Source organism: Miniopterus schreibersii (assembly GCF_964146895.1).
Source record: "Miniopterus schreibersii genome assembly, chromosome: 7".
In the NCBI taxonomy this organism is placed as follows: domain Eukaryota; kingdom Metazoa; phylum Chordata; class Mammalia; order Chiroptera; family Miniopteridae; genus Miniopterus; species Miniopterus schreibersii.
Genome location: NC_138108.1, coordinates 43985468 through 44003226, shown reverse-complemented (window position 1 = coordinate 44003226; position 17759 = coordinate 43985468). Strand labels below are relative to the sequence as shown.

The 17759-nt window shown below is 39.4% G+C and overlaps 1 protein-coding gene across 1 annotated transcript in view; it reads right to left on the bottom strand.

Moving 5' to 3' along the window:
* LRP2 (LDL receptor related protein 2) overlaps nucleotides 1-17759 on the bottom strand; it is a gene marked incomplete at its 5' end in the record, with an annotated part of 182270 nt that overhangs the window by 27194 nt on the left and 137317 nt on the right. Inside the window, 12 exons of the mRNA XM_081141970.1 lie at nucleotides 912-1034; nucleotides 3725-3862; nucleotides 4739-4855; nucleotides 5586-5702; nucleotides 7101-7220; nucleotides 8185-8313; nucleotides 9015-9260; nucleotides 9990-10186; nucleotides 11315-11492; nucleotides 12738-12961; nucleotides 16013-16183; nucleotides 16655-16807. Of these exons, the coding sequence (XP_080998096.1) occupies nucleotides 912-1034; nucleotides 3725-3862; nucleotides 4739-4855; nucleotides 5586-5702; nucleotides 7101-7220; nucleotides 8185-8313; nucleotides 9015-9260; nucleotides 9990-10186; nucleotides 11315-11492; nucleotides 12738-12961; nucleotides 16013-16183; nucleotides 16655-16807 (1913 nt within the window). The remainder of the gene's footprint in view (nucleotides 1-911; nucleotides 1035-3724; nucleotides 3863-4738; nucleotides 4856-5585; nucleotides 5703-7100; nucleotides 7221-8184; nucleotides 8314-9014; nucleotides 9261-9989; nucleotides 10187-11314; nucleotides 11493-12737; nucleotides 12962-16012; nucleotides 16184-16654; nucleotides 16808-17759) is intronic.

The window sequence follows — 17759 nt, the reverse complement described above, 5'->3', positions numbered from 1 at the left end:
CCAGGTTTTCATCCTTTTGTGCTTTACCTCGAGTAAACATGTTAATAATCACAGGGTCATCTTTATGGAAAAAAGGGAGTACAAACAAACTTGTAAATAGTATCAAAGTCCTCCCTCACACACAGTGCTCTCTGATGGGACCTGGCAAAGAGCTAAGGCCACCTCAATGCCAGGGACAAAAAATAGAAAAATTAGGCGTTTAGCTAAAATTTCCCAGAAGATCTTCTAGGAAAAAAGTAATGGGAGTCAGGGGGAAATAATTTTCCTCACTGACTTTTTTCTAGGTAAATTAAATTGCCCAGAAAATTCATCAGCTCTCCTGTTCAGTGGATAGATTTTAAAACATTCTCAAAATGAAAAAGCATAGATTTTTTTTTTATATCAAAAACATTAAATGCAGCCAGCTTGAAACTTCTGTCTCAAAATAGTCCATCATTTTTCTCTTCTGAGTAATAAATTTCATTTTAAAAAAGAATATTAGACAAACTAATGGTCTTTTCAGCTGCCCATTGAGAAGTTCACAGCCCTAGATTAACAATTAAACTCCAGGCTGAAGAGTAACCAAACCTCATCTCTGAAAACAAATAAGCCATTAATCTGTGAAGTCTGACTCAACCACTACATAGTGTTCATTTCCATTTTCTTAAGAGAAAAGAGGAAAAAATATGTATTGAATATTTAAACAAAGACAAAAAAATTAAGGGAGATCTCGATCAAATGAAATGGGAATAAGTGAGGTAGGATTGTATCTGAATGCATGTGTTTGCAGGGTCTGGTAAACAATTATGTCAGCAGAGATCTGCAGTCATAGGTGAAGCTCAAGTCTCTACAAAACAAACTGAAATCCCAGAGGTACATTTTGCAAACTGCAGACAATTTGGGGCCCTTGGTCTCCTTTGATTTTTGCTTACAGTTTTCCACTTTCTCATCACTTCCATCTCCACAGTCATCCTTATGGTTGCACAACTCGTGACTGTAAACACAGCGATTGTTGTCACACCGGAAACGGTGTGGTGACTCACAGGGAACACTCACTAAAACAAAAGATGGAAAAACAAAAATACAGGTTAATTAAGAGTAGAACATAATATCAATATCTAAAATACTCCTATGTCCGCACCAAGCTTGCTTGATTCATCCATTCATTTGCTCATTCAATTAACCAATCAACAAATATATCTTGAGCACCTGGTGTACCCCACACCACTGTGCTAGACATCAGAATCAATGGGAAACAAGAGAGCCACAGTCCTTGTCTCACAGAACTTTCATTCTAGCAGAGAAACGGCCTTTACGAATTAACCATTCAACTGCAACTGTGATAAGAGCCACAAAGGAGATGTGCTGTGAAAGCATCTACTGATATATCTTGGGGACAGGGGGTCAGAAGAGGCTTCACATGGGAAGATTCTGAGTCAGGAAGGACATGGTGGGTTTTGGAACCTGAATAAAAAGTCTCTGTAGCTGGAGCACAGAGTGAAAGGACAAAGGTAGCCACAAGCCTGGAGGGCCAGCAGGACCAGGCATGCATGAGCTCTTATTCCAATAGTTAGGAGGCCATTGTTTGTCTCTCTGACATCAGTTGTCATGGAGCCTCCAGAGCATGAAGCCTTTTCACTAGTTTTACACAATGAAGGACTTTCCTTCCTAAATCCCCTCATCCGTTACATTTAAAGTTGATATCTTGCCTGGCTGGGCGTGGCTCAGCGGTTAAGCGTAGACCTAGGATCCAGGAGATCGCTGTTTGATTTCCAGTCAGGGCACATGCCTGGGTTGGGGGCTCAATCCCCAGTCTGGGGCGTACAGGAGGCAGCTGATCAATGACTACTCTCATCATTGATGTTTCTATCTCTCTCTCTCCCTCTCCCTTCCCCTCTCTGAAATCAATAAAGATATATTTTTTAAAAAATAAATAAGGCCGATATCTCACAATCAAACCCTGACTCACTTTGTTATCCAGAGTTAGACCACTAGCTGATGCTGGTGCATCTATGAGGGACCCAAGGGTAGGACCCAGGTCCCTTTCTTATTTGGTACAGGGGCATGGTCCTCTATGCATGTACCAGGAATTCAGGGAACTCAACACACGTGTGTGTTCTTCTTTCAAACGGAAGACTTGGGCTGTTTGATTTCCTTCTGCCTTTGTACTACACACAGGGGCAAGAGGAGAGACATATCATGATATTGCTTGGGGGGGGGGGGGACATCAGATCCAAGAGCTGGTTCTTGGAAGTATGGTTAATAGAATTATTTGTTATGAAAGGCAAGTGCAACACAATAAAACAGTGCAGGTCATTTTTTAATGTGGCTGTGTCTCTACCTCTCCAAAGTTTAATTTTAGTACCTATGGGTACTTTATCTTACAGAAGGAAGCAGCTTCCTAAGGACTTCTTCTTTGAAAGTTACATATGCTTAAGATATTTTTCAAGATTGATTAAGTTCAAAACAAAACAAAACACAGCTAGTTCCTAACAAGAATAGAGGAGGTAAGAAAAATGTTGGGATGTCACTGTGAAAATATAATGTATGCTAATTACAGTTCTCTTAAGGAAAGGAAATGTTCTGCTATATCATTTTCTAGAGTCAAATCCCTGGGATAAAAATGAACAATGATGAATCTAGGAAACCAAACAGAAGATACGATGTGAACTCCAGAAGCAAATTGCAGCAGAGTCAGGCTAAGAGCTAATCAAGAGTTCCAGCAGGAGTGTTTTTGAGGATGCTTTCTCCTGCGTTAAGAGCTTTTATTTACACAAAATTCTTAAGCTTGAATCAGAATCATTTGTAAGGCTTATTAAATGTCGAGAGCAGTGGGCCCCACTGTTAGAGATTTGGATGGGGTAGGTCTGGGCTGCATCCATGAATTTGCATTTCTCATAAGTTCCAAAGTGATGTGATGGACTTTCCTGGTACAGGGAGGGCACTTTGGGAACTACTGCCCTTGAGTCTCTCCAATGACTCCAAACATGCAGCAAAATGATTTTTTAAAAAGACACAAAACAAAAAACTCTGTTTTCATTCACTTTGTTAAAATCAGTAGTTTTCAACCAGGGGACTAAATTAAAAGCTTAGAAGCTTTTAAAATAGAGATCTGCCCAGACCCCATCCTTGGAGATTCTGGTTCATTAGGTTTAAGCTTGGGGGGGGGGGGGGGTCAGAGCATATGATTTTAAAACACTTCTCCCCAAGTGATTCTGATGGGTATCCAAACTGAGATTCACTGGTTTAAAAAACAAATGTGCATCATACAACAGAAAGGAATTAGATAGCCTTGAATTATGATGTAAAGAAAAGTGACTTTAAGGATTAACTAGTCTTAAAATCTCCTGATGGTGTTCTATGAAGCTCTAGGTGTTTGGAAGAGATGCTTTGAGGGACACCGAAAGTAGCAGGAGAGAAAGAGCAGGAGACACCCCTTCCCAGACTCCAGCCACAACAGATTTGCCTTTATTTATGTACAATGGGTTTCCAACTAAGATTTCTTTAGAAGAAATTGTGTTCTAAGGCCATAGAATGTTTCAAGCCATGGGTGTTAGCCCAACTTTCTCATGTTCCAAATACAGAACTAAGCAGGGCGGCCAAGTGAAAACACAGTGAAGCAGATCATGTGTCCGGTACTAAAAAATTGTACAACTGCCCCCAGGATCACACACTCCACTCAAGAAACATTGAGGTTTTGTCAGACAACACTAACTCCCATGCACTCCACCTCCCTCCTTCTTACAGCACAGATGAAGTTCTTCATCAGAACCATCGCCACAGTCGTTGTCACCATCACATATCCAATATGACTGGATACAGGCATGATTTTTACATTCAAACATAACAGCTGGGCAGTATGTACCATTGGGAAAGCGAGTGGCTGTTGGGGGGGAAAAAGACACATATTCAAATTATTAGAAGAATTTACTATTTTGGAAAGCTAACCTGCTATTTCTCCTTTAGCTCTTTCCACTATAGCCTGCTTTTCCTTGCTCATTTGGCTCTACTGTGGCCTTCAATTGTCTGAAATTCTGATGGAATATTTCTTAAGGACTGTTGTCCAAGCCCAATTTCCAATGGCATGAGTCACTCTGTGGCTAGCACTGGACTTTTTCTTTAAAGGCCAGTGCAGCTCCTAACCTGTTGTCAGCCCCAACTTTACCCATGATGCATTCATATAGTCAGTTTCATTGAAAGAAGGTTTTAAGACATGACAACCTCATCATCAACAATATCTACCATGGATATTCATCAACAGTTATTATTTATTCAGTGATTTATAAAGAGTAAAATACGAATGATCAATCATATTGACATTACACTTTTAAATAGCTTTTCATATGCCATTAGGCAATTCAGAAAAATTTTAATGCTGTAAACTCAGTATGTTTTAATTCCCAGTCCAAGTTCTCTAACACCCATTTATTCGTTGCTCAAATATTTTTTTACCTGCAATGTTTTTGTCCAATTAATGATTTGTATAGTAGTTAATAATATATAAATACTTTTGATAGCACAGATACTTAATATATTCTGTATTTAAAATATTATTAATGAAATGCTTTTGAATGAATACTGTGAATATATATGGATATGGTGACTCAGATCCCAGGTGAGCTGATAATTATCAATGAATGCTGAATAGAATATACCTATGGCCTTTTAATCTAAGAGGTGGTGGCTGATGGAGAGGTGGGGTCTAAGTGCTATATCCACACAATTCAGACAAGCAGTGCCACAGGTGTCTAAAACTTACGACAAACGGCTTCATCAGAGGCATCCGAACAGTCGATCATTCCATCACATTTCAAGTCATCAGGCACACAGTGTCCACTCTTACACTGAAAATATCCAGGATGGCAGGTCCGCATCTCTGAAGAGAAAATACTATTATTCCCAAAATGCCTTGACACTCATGGACAGGTATTAGCTCCAGGGGTGTACCAAGTACTCCATCACATTCTGATCTGCACCCTGTCACTGGCTCCCAGAAAACCCACAACTTACAGTTAGAATAAATAACGAATTAACTCACACCTTCCCTATTCAAGGTGGGGAGATGGAAGCACCTACCTCTCCTCTCTCTCTCACACTTTTTGTCATAAATCTGAATTCCCCAAGTTTTAATGCTTGTTGACTTCTCAGACCCAACTCCTACCTGTTGAAGAGCTATAAAAATTATTTAGGATTTCTGATTCCTATTCTAAAGCTCTGCCCTCTACACCAGAGAGCTACTGTACTGTAACCCTTAGGGCCACTTGCTGGGGAATAGGAGGAAGACCAATGTATTTATTTATTTACAAGACCAATGCAGATTAAAGCTGCCCCTAGGAAATATATGTTAAAATGAGATTTTCTTAAAAATCTCTTGCTTCCCCCCTATTATTATTAATCTAGACTGTTATAAGTTAAAAGTAAAGCAAAGAAAGTACAGAGCAGAAGGTACTGTGTAATGCTAAAGTTTACATATTACACAAGTTACACAAAAATCATTTTGCTCTTAAAACCTTACAAACACTCATTTGAAGTCCCTAGTTCTGTCAAAAATGTTGACTTTAGTACAAGACTCTACAGAAAGCCTCTCAGAGAATTGTGACAGTTACCACAGTCCCGCTCATCCGAGTTGTCTCCACAGTCATTGTTAAAGTCACATAACCATCGAGAGGGAATGCATCTCTGATCATCACACCGAAACTCGCTCTCTGTGCACTCCCGAGGGACTACAAAGGAAAACCACATGGCCATCAGTGGGTACCAGGAATCATACACAGGGCAGGCTGGTGAGAAGGCCTAAGTGCTATACGTGCCCAAGGCCCTCTACTGTCCCAAGTCACAGAGGTCTGCTTGGGCAGACTGTCCATCCTCCAAAAATAGATCTTCCACCTCAATTTTAAATCCGTAAGTGGTGATTTAACATTAAGATAAATTTTGATTTCATGAAACTCTAGATAACCTCCCATAGGATTTAACATAAACTTTCTTATAAACAATAAGAAGTCATTGGATTGCCCTTTTGTATAAGAAGTTTTCAGCCAAATGATATTTGCAGGTGTAATCAGTCTACTGATTTTCTCAATTGCCTATGGCAAACAATGATCACTTCTTACTTCCAAAAGGTGACTAAAGTTAGAATGTATGTCATATCAGTCAATCTGAAGTTGACATATATCATGAGTCAATGATGAATGTTCAGGGAAGGGCCTCATTAAAACTGTCTTCAAAACACATCTAATCATTCTATCTAGCTTGGTGTGATCCAGATCTTTGGTTTCCTTTCCTTCTTCTCCCTGTCCAAATTCTTGTAGTCAGCACCTTCACTGGGAGAGAGTATCCAAAACCTGACCTGTTATTTAACCATTAAACCTCCTAACTTAGTCACTATTCCAGGTAAGATGACCATGCAAAATACAAGTTCTCTTTCCTCTGCTATTAAGGCCATTTTGGGGCAAGATCTTAAGAAGCAGGATCTTTAGATTGCCCCTTTCCTTCCTGTGTTTCTCTTGGTCCCAATTTTTTTAAATTTCTATTCTATTTATCATATTATATTTGTCCTTTATTGTAAGTCACCTCAAGTAATTTTTGGAAAAAAAAGCTGGGTGTAAATAAATTCAACAAACAAAAGATATACTCATCCCTGGCTGGTATGGCTCAGTGGTTAGAGTGTTGGCCCTCATACTGAAGGGTCAAGGGTTCCATTCCCAGTAAAGGGCAGGTACCTGGGTTGCTAACTGGCTCCCCATCCCCAGTGGGGGCATGTGTGGGAGGCAACCGGTCAATGTGTCTCTCTCACTTCAATGTTTTTCTCTCTCTCGCTCTCTCTCTGCCCCCCCCCTCCACTCTCTCTGAAAAACAATGGAGAAAATATCCTTGGGTGAGGGTTAACAATAAAGACATACTCAGATAAACATCCTCATCACAGAGTTTGATTATAAGCACCTCAAGAGATGCTTATAAAAGACAAATGACAAAGTGGAAATGTACCAGTTAGCAGGAGGTAAGAGATCAGTAGCTGTCATTCTACCCTTTGAGGATGAATACAATAGACAGTTGAATTATGGAAAAAAAACAGACATCACTGCTCTGGTGACACATAAGGATGACAGAACACTGACACTCACCACAGTTTTCCTCATCTGAGTGATCTCCACAGTCATCTTGCCCATCACATTTCCAGCGAAGAGGGATGCATTGGTGATTATTACAGCGGAAAACCCCCACAGGTTTGCAGGTCATCTCCTCTGCAAAGCACAGTCATTGCAAAGACTTCAGAAGCCAATGGGTAAGAAATGCTGAAGTAGTGACGGCTTCCTTGTGAGTGCCTGAGAATTGGCTACCATATTCTCAAAGCTCCCAGAGGGAGGGACGCCAGCAACACTCACTGTCAGTAGTCCTGTTTGGGCTAATTTGAACCTATCCTACCACTTGAAACTACATCCGTTATTTTTTATAGAAACTATTCAGACAATGAATTGGTATCTGGATTATAATTTGCAACAAAGGCCTAGAAAGGAAGAAGTGATGCCACCAGGACAGAACATTTCCCTACACATTGTCTTTAGTTGATTAGATTCAGTTTTATTAAAATAGTCCATTCTCTCTTCCTATCTTCTCTTCCAGATAATTATAACACACACTCATAGTCATCTTGGTTTAGGTACAGAGTATATGCCTAATCTTCACAATTTCCATTAATTCATTTGGTCTTTTGTCCATAAGTTATTTCTTGTTGCCAGGGGGACTATAGCTGACCAGTATATGATAAGGAAAGTCAGAGAGACATTCAGAATATAAAAATCTCCAACTAAGAAATACTGACTTTGAAATACCCCTTTTTGTGGCAGATACAGAATCTTTTCTCTAGCCTGATCAATTTAATCAATCTATAAAAGCAGACAATTTAAACTTATCAAGGATTCTTCATTTAGGAAAATTTTAGAAGTTCCTAATATCTTCGTAATGTGTTCCCCAATTATAGCCTCCTTCGGGATGAAATTTCATTTAAGATGCTATAAATTAAACTCCCCCATAATCCTGTAAAATGCTACAAAAAAAATGTGACATATTAGAAGAATCAATAGATAGTTCTTTAACAGGGGTGAGCAAGAGAACGATGACATGGGAAATTCACCCTCATCTCCTAATAGCAGCACTGGACACTTACATTTTCTTGTCCCTCCCCCCCTTCCCTGCAGCCCCGCCTACCGCAGCCTTGCTCGTCGCTGTTGTCCCTGCAGTCATCGGCGCCATTGCACACGGCCCACTTTGGGATACAGCGGTAGTTTGTTTTACAGCTGAATTCGGTATGGTTGTCACAGCGATAGGCAGGGCCCACTGAAAAGAGGAAGAAGCGATGTCAGAACCGAAGTCTCATGTCTGCTAGGAAAAGGCACCAAAAGATATCTCCCATTGTCACGTTTAGGAAGTTGCGCTGATGAGTTACATTACCACATCACCAACTAAACTCACTCTGGCAACGTGTGTCTGTTTTAGGTGTGATCTGTTTGCCAAAAACAGAAAGGAAGTTTTCTCACACTGTTAGTGCCACTCATTTGGGTTGTAGCATAACTATGAGGGAAGAAAAAGGACTGAGTTTGAACTTTAAAAACCAGGTTGAAGTGTCAGCTTTGCCACTAAATAAAAAGAGGACCATCCACTGAATGTGAACCGCAGTTTCCTCATCTCTAAAACAGGAATGGGTAACACCCACCTTCCTGACCTCCTATGTTCCCCAGAGGCTCAAATGAGAAAGCGCTAGCTACACAAAATTTAAGTTCTCATTATCATATTCTGGACAGACAGGCGTTCCGTGTATCAAGAGGAGAAATCACCCAGCTCAGAAGCAAGAGTCTGGCTCGACCCTCAGGCCACACTGTTGTCTCTTCTTTGTCTTGCAGTGCAAAAGTGAGCAGAGAGGGCCAAGAGGGGTGTTCCATAGGGAAGAAGCAGGGGGCCCCACATCTTCTCTCAGCCCACACAGAGCATCTCCTCGTTTTGTATTCCTGGTCAGGCCATGCCCCTCCCACAGAACTTACTGCATTCCTGGATGGGCTCATCCGAGTAGTCGCCGCAGTCATTGTCTACATCACACTTCCAGGTCTGAGGGATGCAGTGGCCATTGGCACATTTAAAATAGCCGGGCTGGCAGATCCTGCTGGCACAGTGGGAACTGTCTTCATCTGAATTATCCCCGCAGTCATTTAACGAGTCACACTGCCAGGCTTCTGGGATGCAACGTTTGTTGGCACACTGCCATTCATTGGACTCACATTTGTGGTTCTCTACAAGAAAGGGCATTTTCTTATCAGCTTGGAAGGTGTCAGGAACAGAAGCTACTAATTCACACTGATAGATCCTGGAGAACTCAATCATCATTTCTTTTCAAAGGAATTATGTCCTAATGCACTTATTACCGACCAATACCACTACATGGGCAGTTACTCCTTTGACTACTACTGTCTCCGTAAATATCTTTTTCTTGCATGCAGAATTAGAAGATAAGAACCAAATCACTGATGGCCTACTAACTTCACCTTCTATAGTCCTAATCAACAATGTTTTCCAAACTTTGTGTTTAAAAAAAACCCCAAAACTTTGTTTTTAGGTTGGAGGAATTTTGGTTTTTTTTTTAAGGTTGGTGGGGTTTTTTGGTTGTTTGTTTTGTTTTGTTTTTTGGCTTTTTAAAATGGAGACATAAATAAACATTACAGCTGAGAGTCCTTGATTAATATGGGGGTGGGAAAGCCTCATTTCTCCCTCAGTGTTAGCAATGCACAGCATTTGGTAAGGAACCACTAATAGAGTCAGCTTACTATCTACCTCAACCATTTGTCTTGTAGAGACCTTAGGAATTCTAAAAAACTTTATAAAAATAGATAAAGGATGGAGTTTTCTCCTAGGACTTTGGACTGGTTTTTGGTTTATGACATTCAGAAAATCCTCACAGAATCATGATTGTACACAGTCAACTATAGAAATGGCCAACGAAGGCATAAAGCAATTCCACACACCGCAAAGAATGAGGTCTTCATCAGACCCATCAGGGCAATTCTGGTGAGTGTCACATAGGAAGTGTGGGCTGGTGCAGTTGCCATCCTTGCACTGGAACTGTCCTAGCCGGCAGTAGCGTGGCGGGCAAATGGGGGATTCATCGGACCCATCCAAGCAGTCTTTCTGTCCATCACATTTCCACCAGATAGGAATACACCTGCACGAAGAAAATATACCATTTCTCTTAGCAAAGCACCAGGGCAGGGAAGGTAGAGCAGTGGCAATGGTTATCTGGACAGAAGAAGGCAAAACTGGATTCCAAGTAATGACACACGTGAGTTCTCTTGTGGCCTGAGAAGAGGATCAGTTAAACCTCGGTTACTGAGGTGTAGTTTCAGAGAAAGCATAACTAGATGAGATAGAACAAGTTTGTTAAGACTCAGATACATGCTGAAAAAAGGCTTTGAGTGTGATAATTAAATTCCTGTTACAACAAACAGTGGAGTGTGTGTTTGGAGCTGTGGTTCTGGTAGCAGGGATTGTCTGGGATTGTCTGCCAGGGTGACTGATATAAAAGACATTGGGTATTGGTTGGGAAGCTAGAGGGCGATAACATTTGTTGAGAGTCTGTGTCATGATGGGTCTTAATCTAAGATATCTTATTTAATATTAAAATAATCTGCCATTGAATCTTAGATGCAATGATTTGCATTAACACCTGTCCTCACCCCACTCGGACTCAGTTCCCTGAAAAATAACCTGCGGCAATGTTTCACAGCAAACACAAGTGATCAAAAGTGGATCTGAATGTGTAACCCCGGACCATCTGGCATGGTTAACTAAGAAGCCTGGGCAGTATACATGTGAAAACAAGAGAAATTCCATCACCCTTGAGGGCTATTTTTCAGTGTATACATATATACATGGTGGGGCAAAAGTAGGTCTATAGTTGTTTGTATGGAAAATACATTAAGAAATAAAAAATACAACAACAAACTGTTCTGTGTACTCACAACTATAAACCTATTTGCCCACCCTTGTAGTATACTCTGACTCTGACACTTAGGACAGTTTATTAGAAATTTAAAAACACATAGTTTGCTCCCTCTCTATAGATGTAAAAACTTGTATACATAGGCATAACCATTTGGTTAATAAATTTCTCCCATTCGTGGAAGAAATTATCTGAAATTGGCGACTGTGAGTTTTGGTGCATTCTAAATGCGCCACATTAATTAGCCAAAATCTTGATTCATTTGAAAACTCCCATCCCCTGGAAACTTTAAGTTCAATGTGTATCCAAGGGACGGAGAGACAGTGAAGGGAGGGGAAGAGACAGCCTTACTTTTCATTGTTAGCGCACAGAAATTGGGTGCTAGAGCACATGGGCAAGCAGTGGGTGCTGTCAGCCAGATGGATGGTCTTGAAGTCATCTGGACACTCGCAGGTGAATCCTTTCCCTCCTGCTTCTATGAGGCAGAGATGAGAACAACCACCATTGTTGATACCACAGGGATTATTCACTAGTGAAAGAAGAAAGGAAATCTGTATGTTCATTCACTGGCAGAGAATATCAAGTACAAATGAGCTGATTGCCCACCTCATCAAACTCATCACCTCTTAGTGAGAAAAATCATTATCCTAGTTTCATGCTTTTTCAAGAAGTTCATAAAAAGGACAGATGAGAGAGCTGTATAAGCAACCCTGTGCTTTGAGAAAACTGATTTTTGTGCTACCAAAAGTGAGACATACCCACTGGTGTTTTGGGCTAGAAAATATGTATTTCTCAAAGTCCATGGAGACTAGGTGGGAAACTTAGCTTACATTCATGTGTCTAGAACCTAAGTTAAAGTTTTTAATTTTCAGCAGATGCTATATTCTCTCATTCTAAGGATACAGGCAACAGCAGTATGGCCAAGATGAGGTAGATGGATAAACTGAGCAGCTTCTTTACTAATTTTCTGGAATGCCACTTGGAAATGAAGAATAATTTGAACTTCTGCTAAAATAATATGAAGAATCTTAACTTCCAGAAAAAAATACTGAGTATCTTTATTTTGCCAGTTCTCATTTGTTCTTATTTCCAAGCTTATCATATGTTTTAGCAAGACATAACAACAAAGCAGGCCCATAAAATCCATTGTAACCCCAAAATATACTCCAGACATTTGCTAGACTATTTCTGAATCATAAAATGACTTTAATTGCATGAAGAGGAAGATAAGTTTTATAATTATAATTTTCTTTTAAACATTTCTTTCAGATCAATCATTTCAACAGGTTGATCTTGGTATTAAGGAATGATTGTTAGAACTACATCTATATAATTATAATACATCTCTTAGGTATTAGAGTTTATTGTGGTTATATAGGAAATGTCTTTATTTTTCAAAAGTGCTTCCTTAAGTATTTAAGGCTGAAATGGCATGATATTTTTAATTCACTTTAAAATAGTTCAGTACTCCAACCAAAATAGATAAAGTAAATACGGCCATATAACAACTGTTAATTCTCACCAAAAACAAAAACCCAGATTGATTTTTAGGAATAGAGCCAATGTTAAGAAAAAGAGTTATAAGCAGCCTTTCCTTGAGGGGAATAAACTAAAGATATTTCCATACCTTCAACTTTCAGCATATATTTTGTAGAAAACATTAACAAGTAACACCATTCCCTCTATAAATCATGAGGTTTATGATTAAAGAAACAAAAATGTCATGCACAAGAACCTAAAGCGACTGTGTCAAACTTCTGGATCATCTACTCACCAATTGGCTGCCTATATGGATGATACACATGGATGTCATACGGTTTATGTGTTGTGTTCACCAGCATCATTCTATCTGATCCATCATATTTGTTTCCCTTTTCAACTGTCCTTGTATTCCAATCTGTCCAATAAATAGTGTCTTCAAAAATAGTAATAGCAAAAGGGTGAGACAGTATCCCATCATACACTGTGTGTCGATGGTGGCCCTCCAAATCAGAGTACCTGGGGTAGGGAAAAGCAAGAGTCACCCAGTGAAGATAACTCCTCTTTTCTAATGCCTTTAAGAATAGAGGAATTGACTAGTTAATAAAATTCTACCCTCTAGAAGTAGCTGAAGTTCAGATCCTCCCTAAAATTCCCCATCTTTAATTAAAACAAAAAATAAACTTAAAGAATTTTGACTGAACAAAAGATGTAAAAGTTGAAAAAGTGATGCCTTAAAAATAGGAATATCCAGGAGTTTAAATAATCACAATCTAACTACAGCTGCTTTCCTGCAGATGCAGCTGGTTCAGCTGTTGTAGGTTTATAACCTCGTACATTGATGTTCTCCATTAAGCATCCTTTTGATATCCTGGGATGAACACCATTCTTGTTTCCTAAGTCATCGGAAGAAATCAGAGGATAACAATACAAAGTTGGAATTCTGCCTTCTCATGAACATCTCCAGGGGAGAAGCTGTTCTAGGAGACAGCTGGATTCTCAGTATAACCTGAGAGGCCTATACTAGCTGAATTAAATTATAGGCCTGCAGTGTTGACTTTCCGTACACTGGCAGCACATTTATTATTAATCATGCCTTGGGCACCATTAATGAATACTTTTCCAGATGATTAAACCTCTAGAGGAGTTTTTCTGATTTCAAGATGCCATGGAACATCCATAGCCAAATATCTAAGTCCTCCTAGTTCCATCTCATTCATTTTGATGAGTCTGTCAGAATATTGACATTTTAAGTATTTTTAAATTTTGGAGCACACCCTGAAACTCAAACAGGAAGTGAAATGAGCTAGCAACTAAAAACTTGATATTGTTAGCCATGTGATGTTAGAAATATTTTCCAAAGCATCATAATTGATGATAACTTGTAGAAAACTTGAAGATTTTCTTGGCCTCTGTTGATAAGATTGCAGATAAATGACCAGAACTTAGCCACTATCTGTTTCTTTTTTTTTTTTTTAATCACCAACCAGAAAGTAGCCGGGACCATCCCTTTCAGTTCTTGCATGCTCTCTATGTGAAGATCTCAGACACCTTTATGAGTATTTTTTGTCAAGTGTAGAACCACAGGCACAGTTAGAAGGATGTGATGGCACATCCCAACATGCAAAAGAAATGGATTGAATAGTCTATAAAAATGTATTTACTTCCATAGTCCATGAAATGTACTTCTGAACAAAGGTATTGCTACCCCTCCAAGAGCTGATCAAGTCAACATGGCTACATGAATATTAAAAGTTGATTCATTCCCAGATCACAGTGCCTGATATGATTTGACTTTTAGACAGTAACCTATTGCCTAAATTTTAGAATCCAGCTACATAAATTTTATCAAAAAGCAAACAGAATATTAAGTAGCTAGAAAATTCCTTTGTGCCTCTAATGCTCCTTAAAATATTATCTTATGTTTACCACTGTCAATTTCAGTTAAGCTTTCAAGACCAAGAATAAGTTACAAGTCCTGAAGGACAATACAAATTCAACAAGAAAGTTGTTGAAGCTTCTTTGAACACCTTGATGCTTCTACTAATTCAAAATGGATTTTATGGAAAGCTAAACTCTGTGATGTTTCTTCAAAAAGGGAATATACACATTGTGGGAAGGGCTAAGGGTGTCACCATCTGCATATTACATTGAAATAATATAAATAAACTAGGAGTAATATTCTACTCATTATGACCGAAGTTGAATTCTACCTAAGAGTGAGTGAGTATCTGCTATGGTAAATTCTGCAAAGAGAATGCTAAAGATTATCTTAGCATAAAGACAAGAAAATTTCCAAAGCATCACATGTCAAAACCCTTATAACCTTCCATTTTTCAAGTCTCTTTTCCTACTGACCCTAAACATATTTTAAGACTAAGGTCATTAAGGTAATTCCAAAGGACTGAGCTCAAAACAGGTGTTAGGGAGTAGCAGAGACTGGTGTGATAGCCTGTCAAAACAACCCAGTGTCCTCTGCTTTCCAGGCCAGGGATGGCAAAGAGTCTTCATCACATGTGTCAACTGGGGGGAATTATAGGGAAATGTCCCAATTCAACAAATGAGAGTTCTGCGATTGATTAACTATGTCTGCAATGAGCATAGGATAGAGCACTAGAATGTGTGCCAGGTATTCCTTCCTTCTGAGTAGCATGTTCCCAAGAGAGCATGGAATTAGAGAACTTCAAATATTTCTACACTGACTTTGGCAGCAAAATAAATTGAACAGAATGACAAAATTTTTAAAGGCCTTTAAAATAACTCTATTGAATTAATGACAATTCCATGCTTTTGAATGTAACAGGCTGTGTATCTGGGTACCTGTTCATAAATGCTTACCCAGAAGACATTACTACAGTCCAATTAGAACATAATTAGCAATGCCCCAAAATAAACATGTACTGTTTGGTTAAGAAAGTATATTACCTATTTTACAATGAGTATTTTTCATTGAACAGTATAATATTTAACACACTTTTTTCAAAATTACCCTTTTATTAGAATGATTTGAATGCATTATCATATTGAATAAATGTTAACAAACTCTACCTCTACATAAAACACATCATTGTACTTATCAATAAATGCACCAAAGTTATTTTAGGGAAAATCTTTTAAACACTTTTTCTCTTTTTCTTTTTTTACATGCTAAAATTTATTAATCATGTATTTGGGAGGGAAGGGCAAAATAAAAGGATAAGGAAATTAAGATAGGTTGAACACTAAGGTGACTACCATAGGGGAGAGATTACCAGCTCCATTTCTTCTGATGAAAAAAGAGGAAGGAAGGAAGGGAGGGAGGGAGGGAGGGAGGGAGGGAGGGAGGGAGGGAGGGAGGGAGGGAGGGAGGGAGGGAGGGAAAGCACCAGGACAAAAACCTGATGTGTACGACTTCAAAGTTCACTCTCTTTCTATTGGATAATACCACAGAGCTCAGTGAATTGCCTATGGGCAGTTTTAGATAGAATTGACCTTGGAGTGACTTTCAATTAGAAGCTGCCTGGCAACACAAGCCCTAGTGTTTGGAATAAACAGTTACCCAGTTTGCTTTCTTCTTTTCTGTATACGTACTCGATGTATCCCAGGTGAGCATCTGCCCAGTAGAGTCGATCATTGGTGTAATCAATGGTGATGCCATTGGGCCACTCTATCTTGGTAGAGATAATCACAGATTTATTGATTCCATCCATGCCTACTCTCCCAATGTATGCTCTGTGGGTCCAGTCTGCCCAGTAGACATACCTGCGGGAACAAATTCAACGGGTCAGTTCTAAAGCCAGAAGTCAGTAGCCAAAAGACCTGGCTCTTCTTCATTCAGATAAATAAAGTTTACACTCTAAAGAGTGTCTCAGAAAGGAAAGAGAACTGATAGAAAATAATCTAAAGAGGGGTGAGATACAGAGAATGCTCAAGAATGAACATAATTAACTGGGGATTTCAGTGGACTTGGCAGGGAAAGTCCACTAAAGGTGGGTTATTTTTTTTCTCATAATTTTTTTTTGCATGCAGCCAAAATATGTGACTTGAAAAGTGAAATGAGTCATGGCAAAGAAAACAAAACAGCTCATGAATATAATTTGAATAAGCCATGCTACTAAACCATTTACCAGGTAGAAAAAGCAGAAGACAAATTCCAGCAAGATATTGGCCTTGAGATAACAGAGGCAGAATAAGGGCATAAAAGAAGAGCCCAAGATTACAGGGAGACAATACCCATATTGAGGATGAAGGACAATTCCTCTGGGATTATCAAAGCAGAAGGTGTTGTTGGCATCCAAACAGTGCTCGACCAGCCTGCGGCGGTATCGACCATCAAGGTCAGAGACAGAGAGGCACTTCAGGTGAGCATCCACCCAATAAAGCTTTCTGAAATGGAGAGCCAGGAGTTACCCATACAGACATTTGTTTGTGAAACAGTGCAATTAACCACCCAACTTCCTATCTAAGCTACCTTGGAATCACATATACAACTGTTGGAAGGCACTTTTTCCAAGGCAAACAAGGGCAAGGGGGAAAAGTTGACCTTCCTACAATGGGGCAATGAAAGATGAAATGTGTGCTACAATATCCACTTGAAGATGATGTCACATAGGGAATTCTGGGGCCACACCTCACATGAGGATTCTGGCTTTACTTTCTTTACATTTAGTTCTGTTCCTGCAAATCATTAATTGCTATGCTTTTTAATACTTCGTAGGGCCATAAAATACTCATATTCACCTAGTCAACATTTTATTCAGTATCCAGCTGGCTCTTATTGACCACCTATGGCAGACCAGCTACTACTCAGGTAGAACTAGGGTACAAACTCCTTACCCCCCACTTTAGGATTTTACTCTTAAGATGGTCAAATAGAGAAGAGTTGGAAGAGTTCTCTGTAGGTCTTGGCTAAATATAGCAATAATATTAGCAGTGTACAGGCCTGCTCGTGTCTGTTAACCACAAAGCCAACTACTTTACTCTGTCAAGTATCTAACAGATTCAATATTCAACAGAGGTGTTAAGAGAAGTGTGGTTGAGTTGATAAAGTTTAATTAAAATATCCCTTGCTTACCTTAAAGACCCCCAGTTTCTATAAGGACTATCTTCGACAGAGGTGTTAAGAGAAGTGTGGTTGAGTTGATAAAGTTTAATTAAAATACCCCTTGCTTACCTTAAAGACCCCCAGTTTCTAGAAGGACTATCTTAAAACAAAAGTTTCAAGTTAACCTTTGTCTATTTCATAGCCAGCCCAGGCTGGGAATGACTGGTGTTGTCAGCCAGTCTGTGAACTCGGGGAAGCAGGGGCTGCTCTAGACCTGCAGTGCCTGTCATAGCA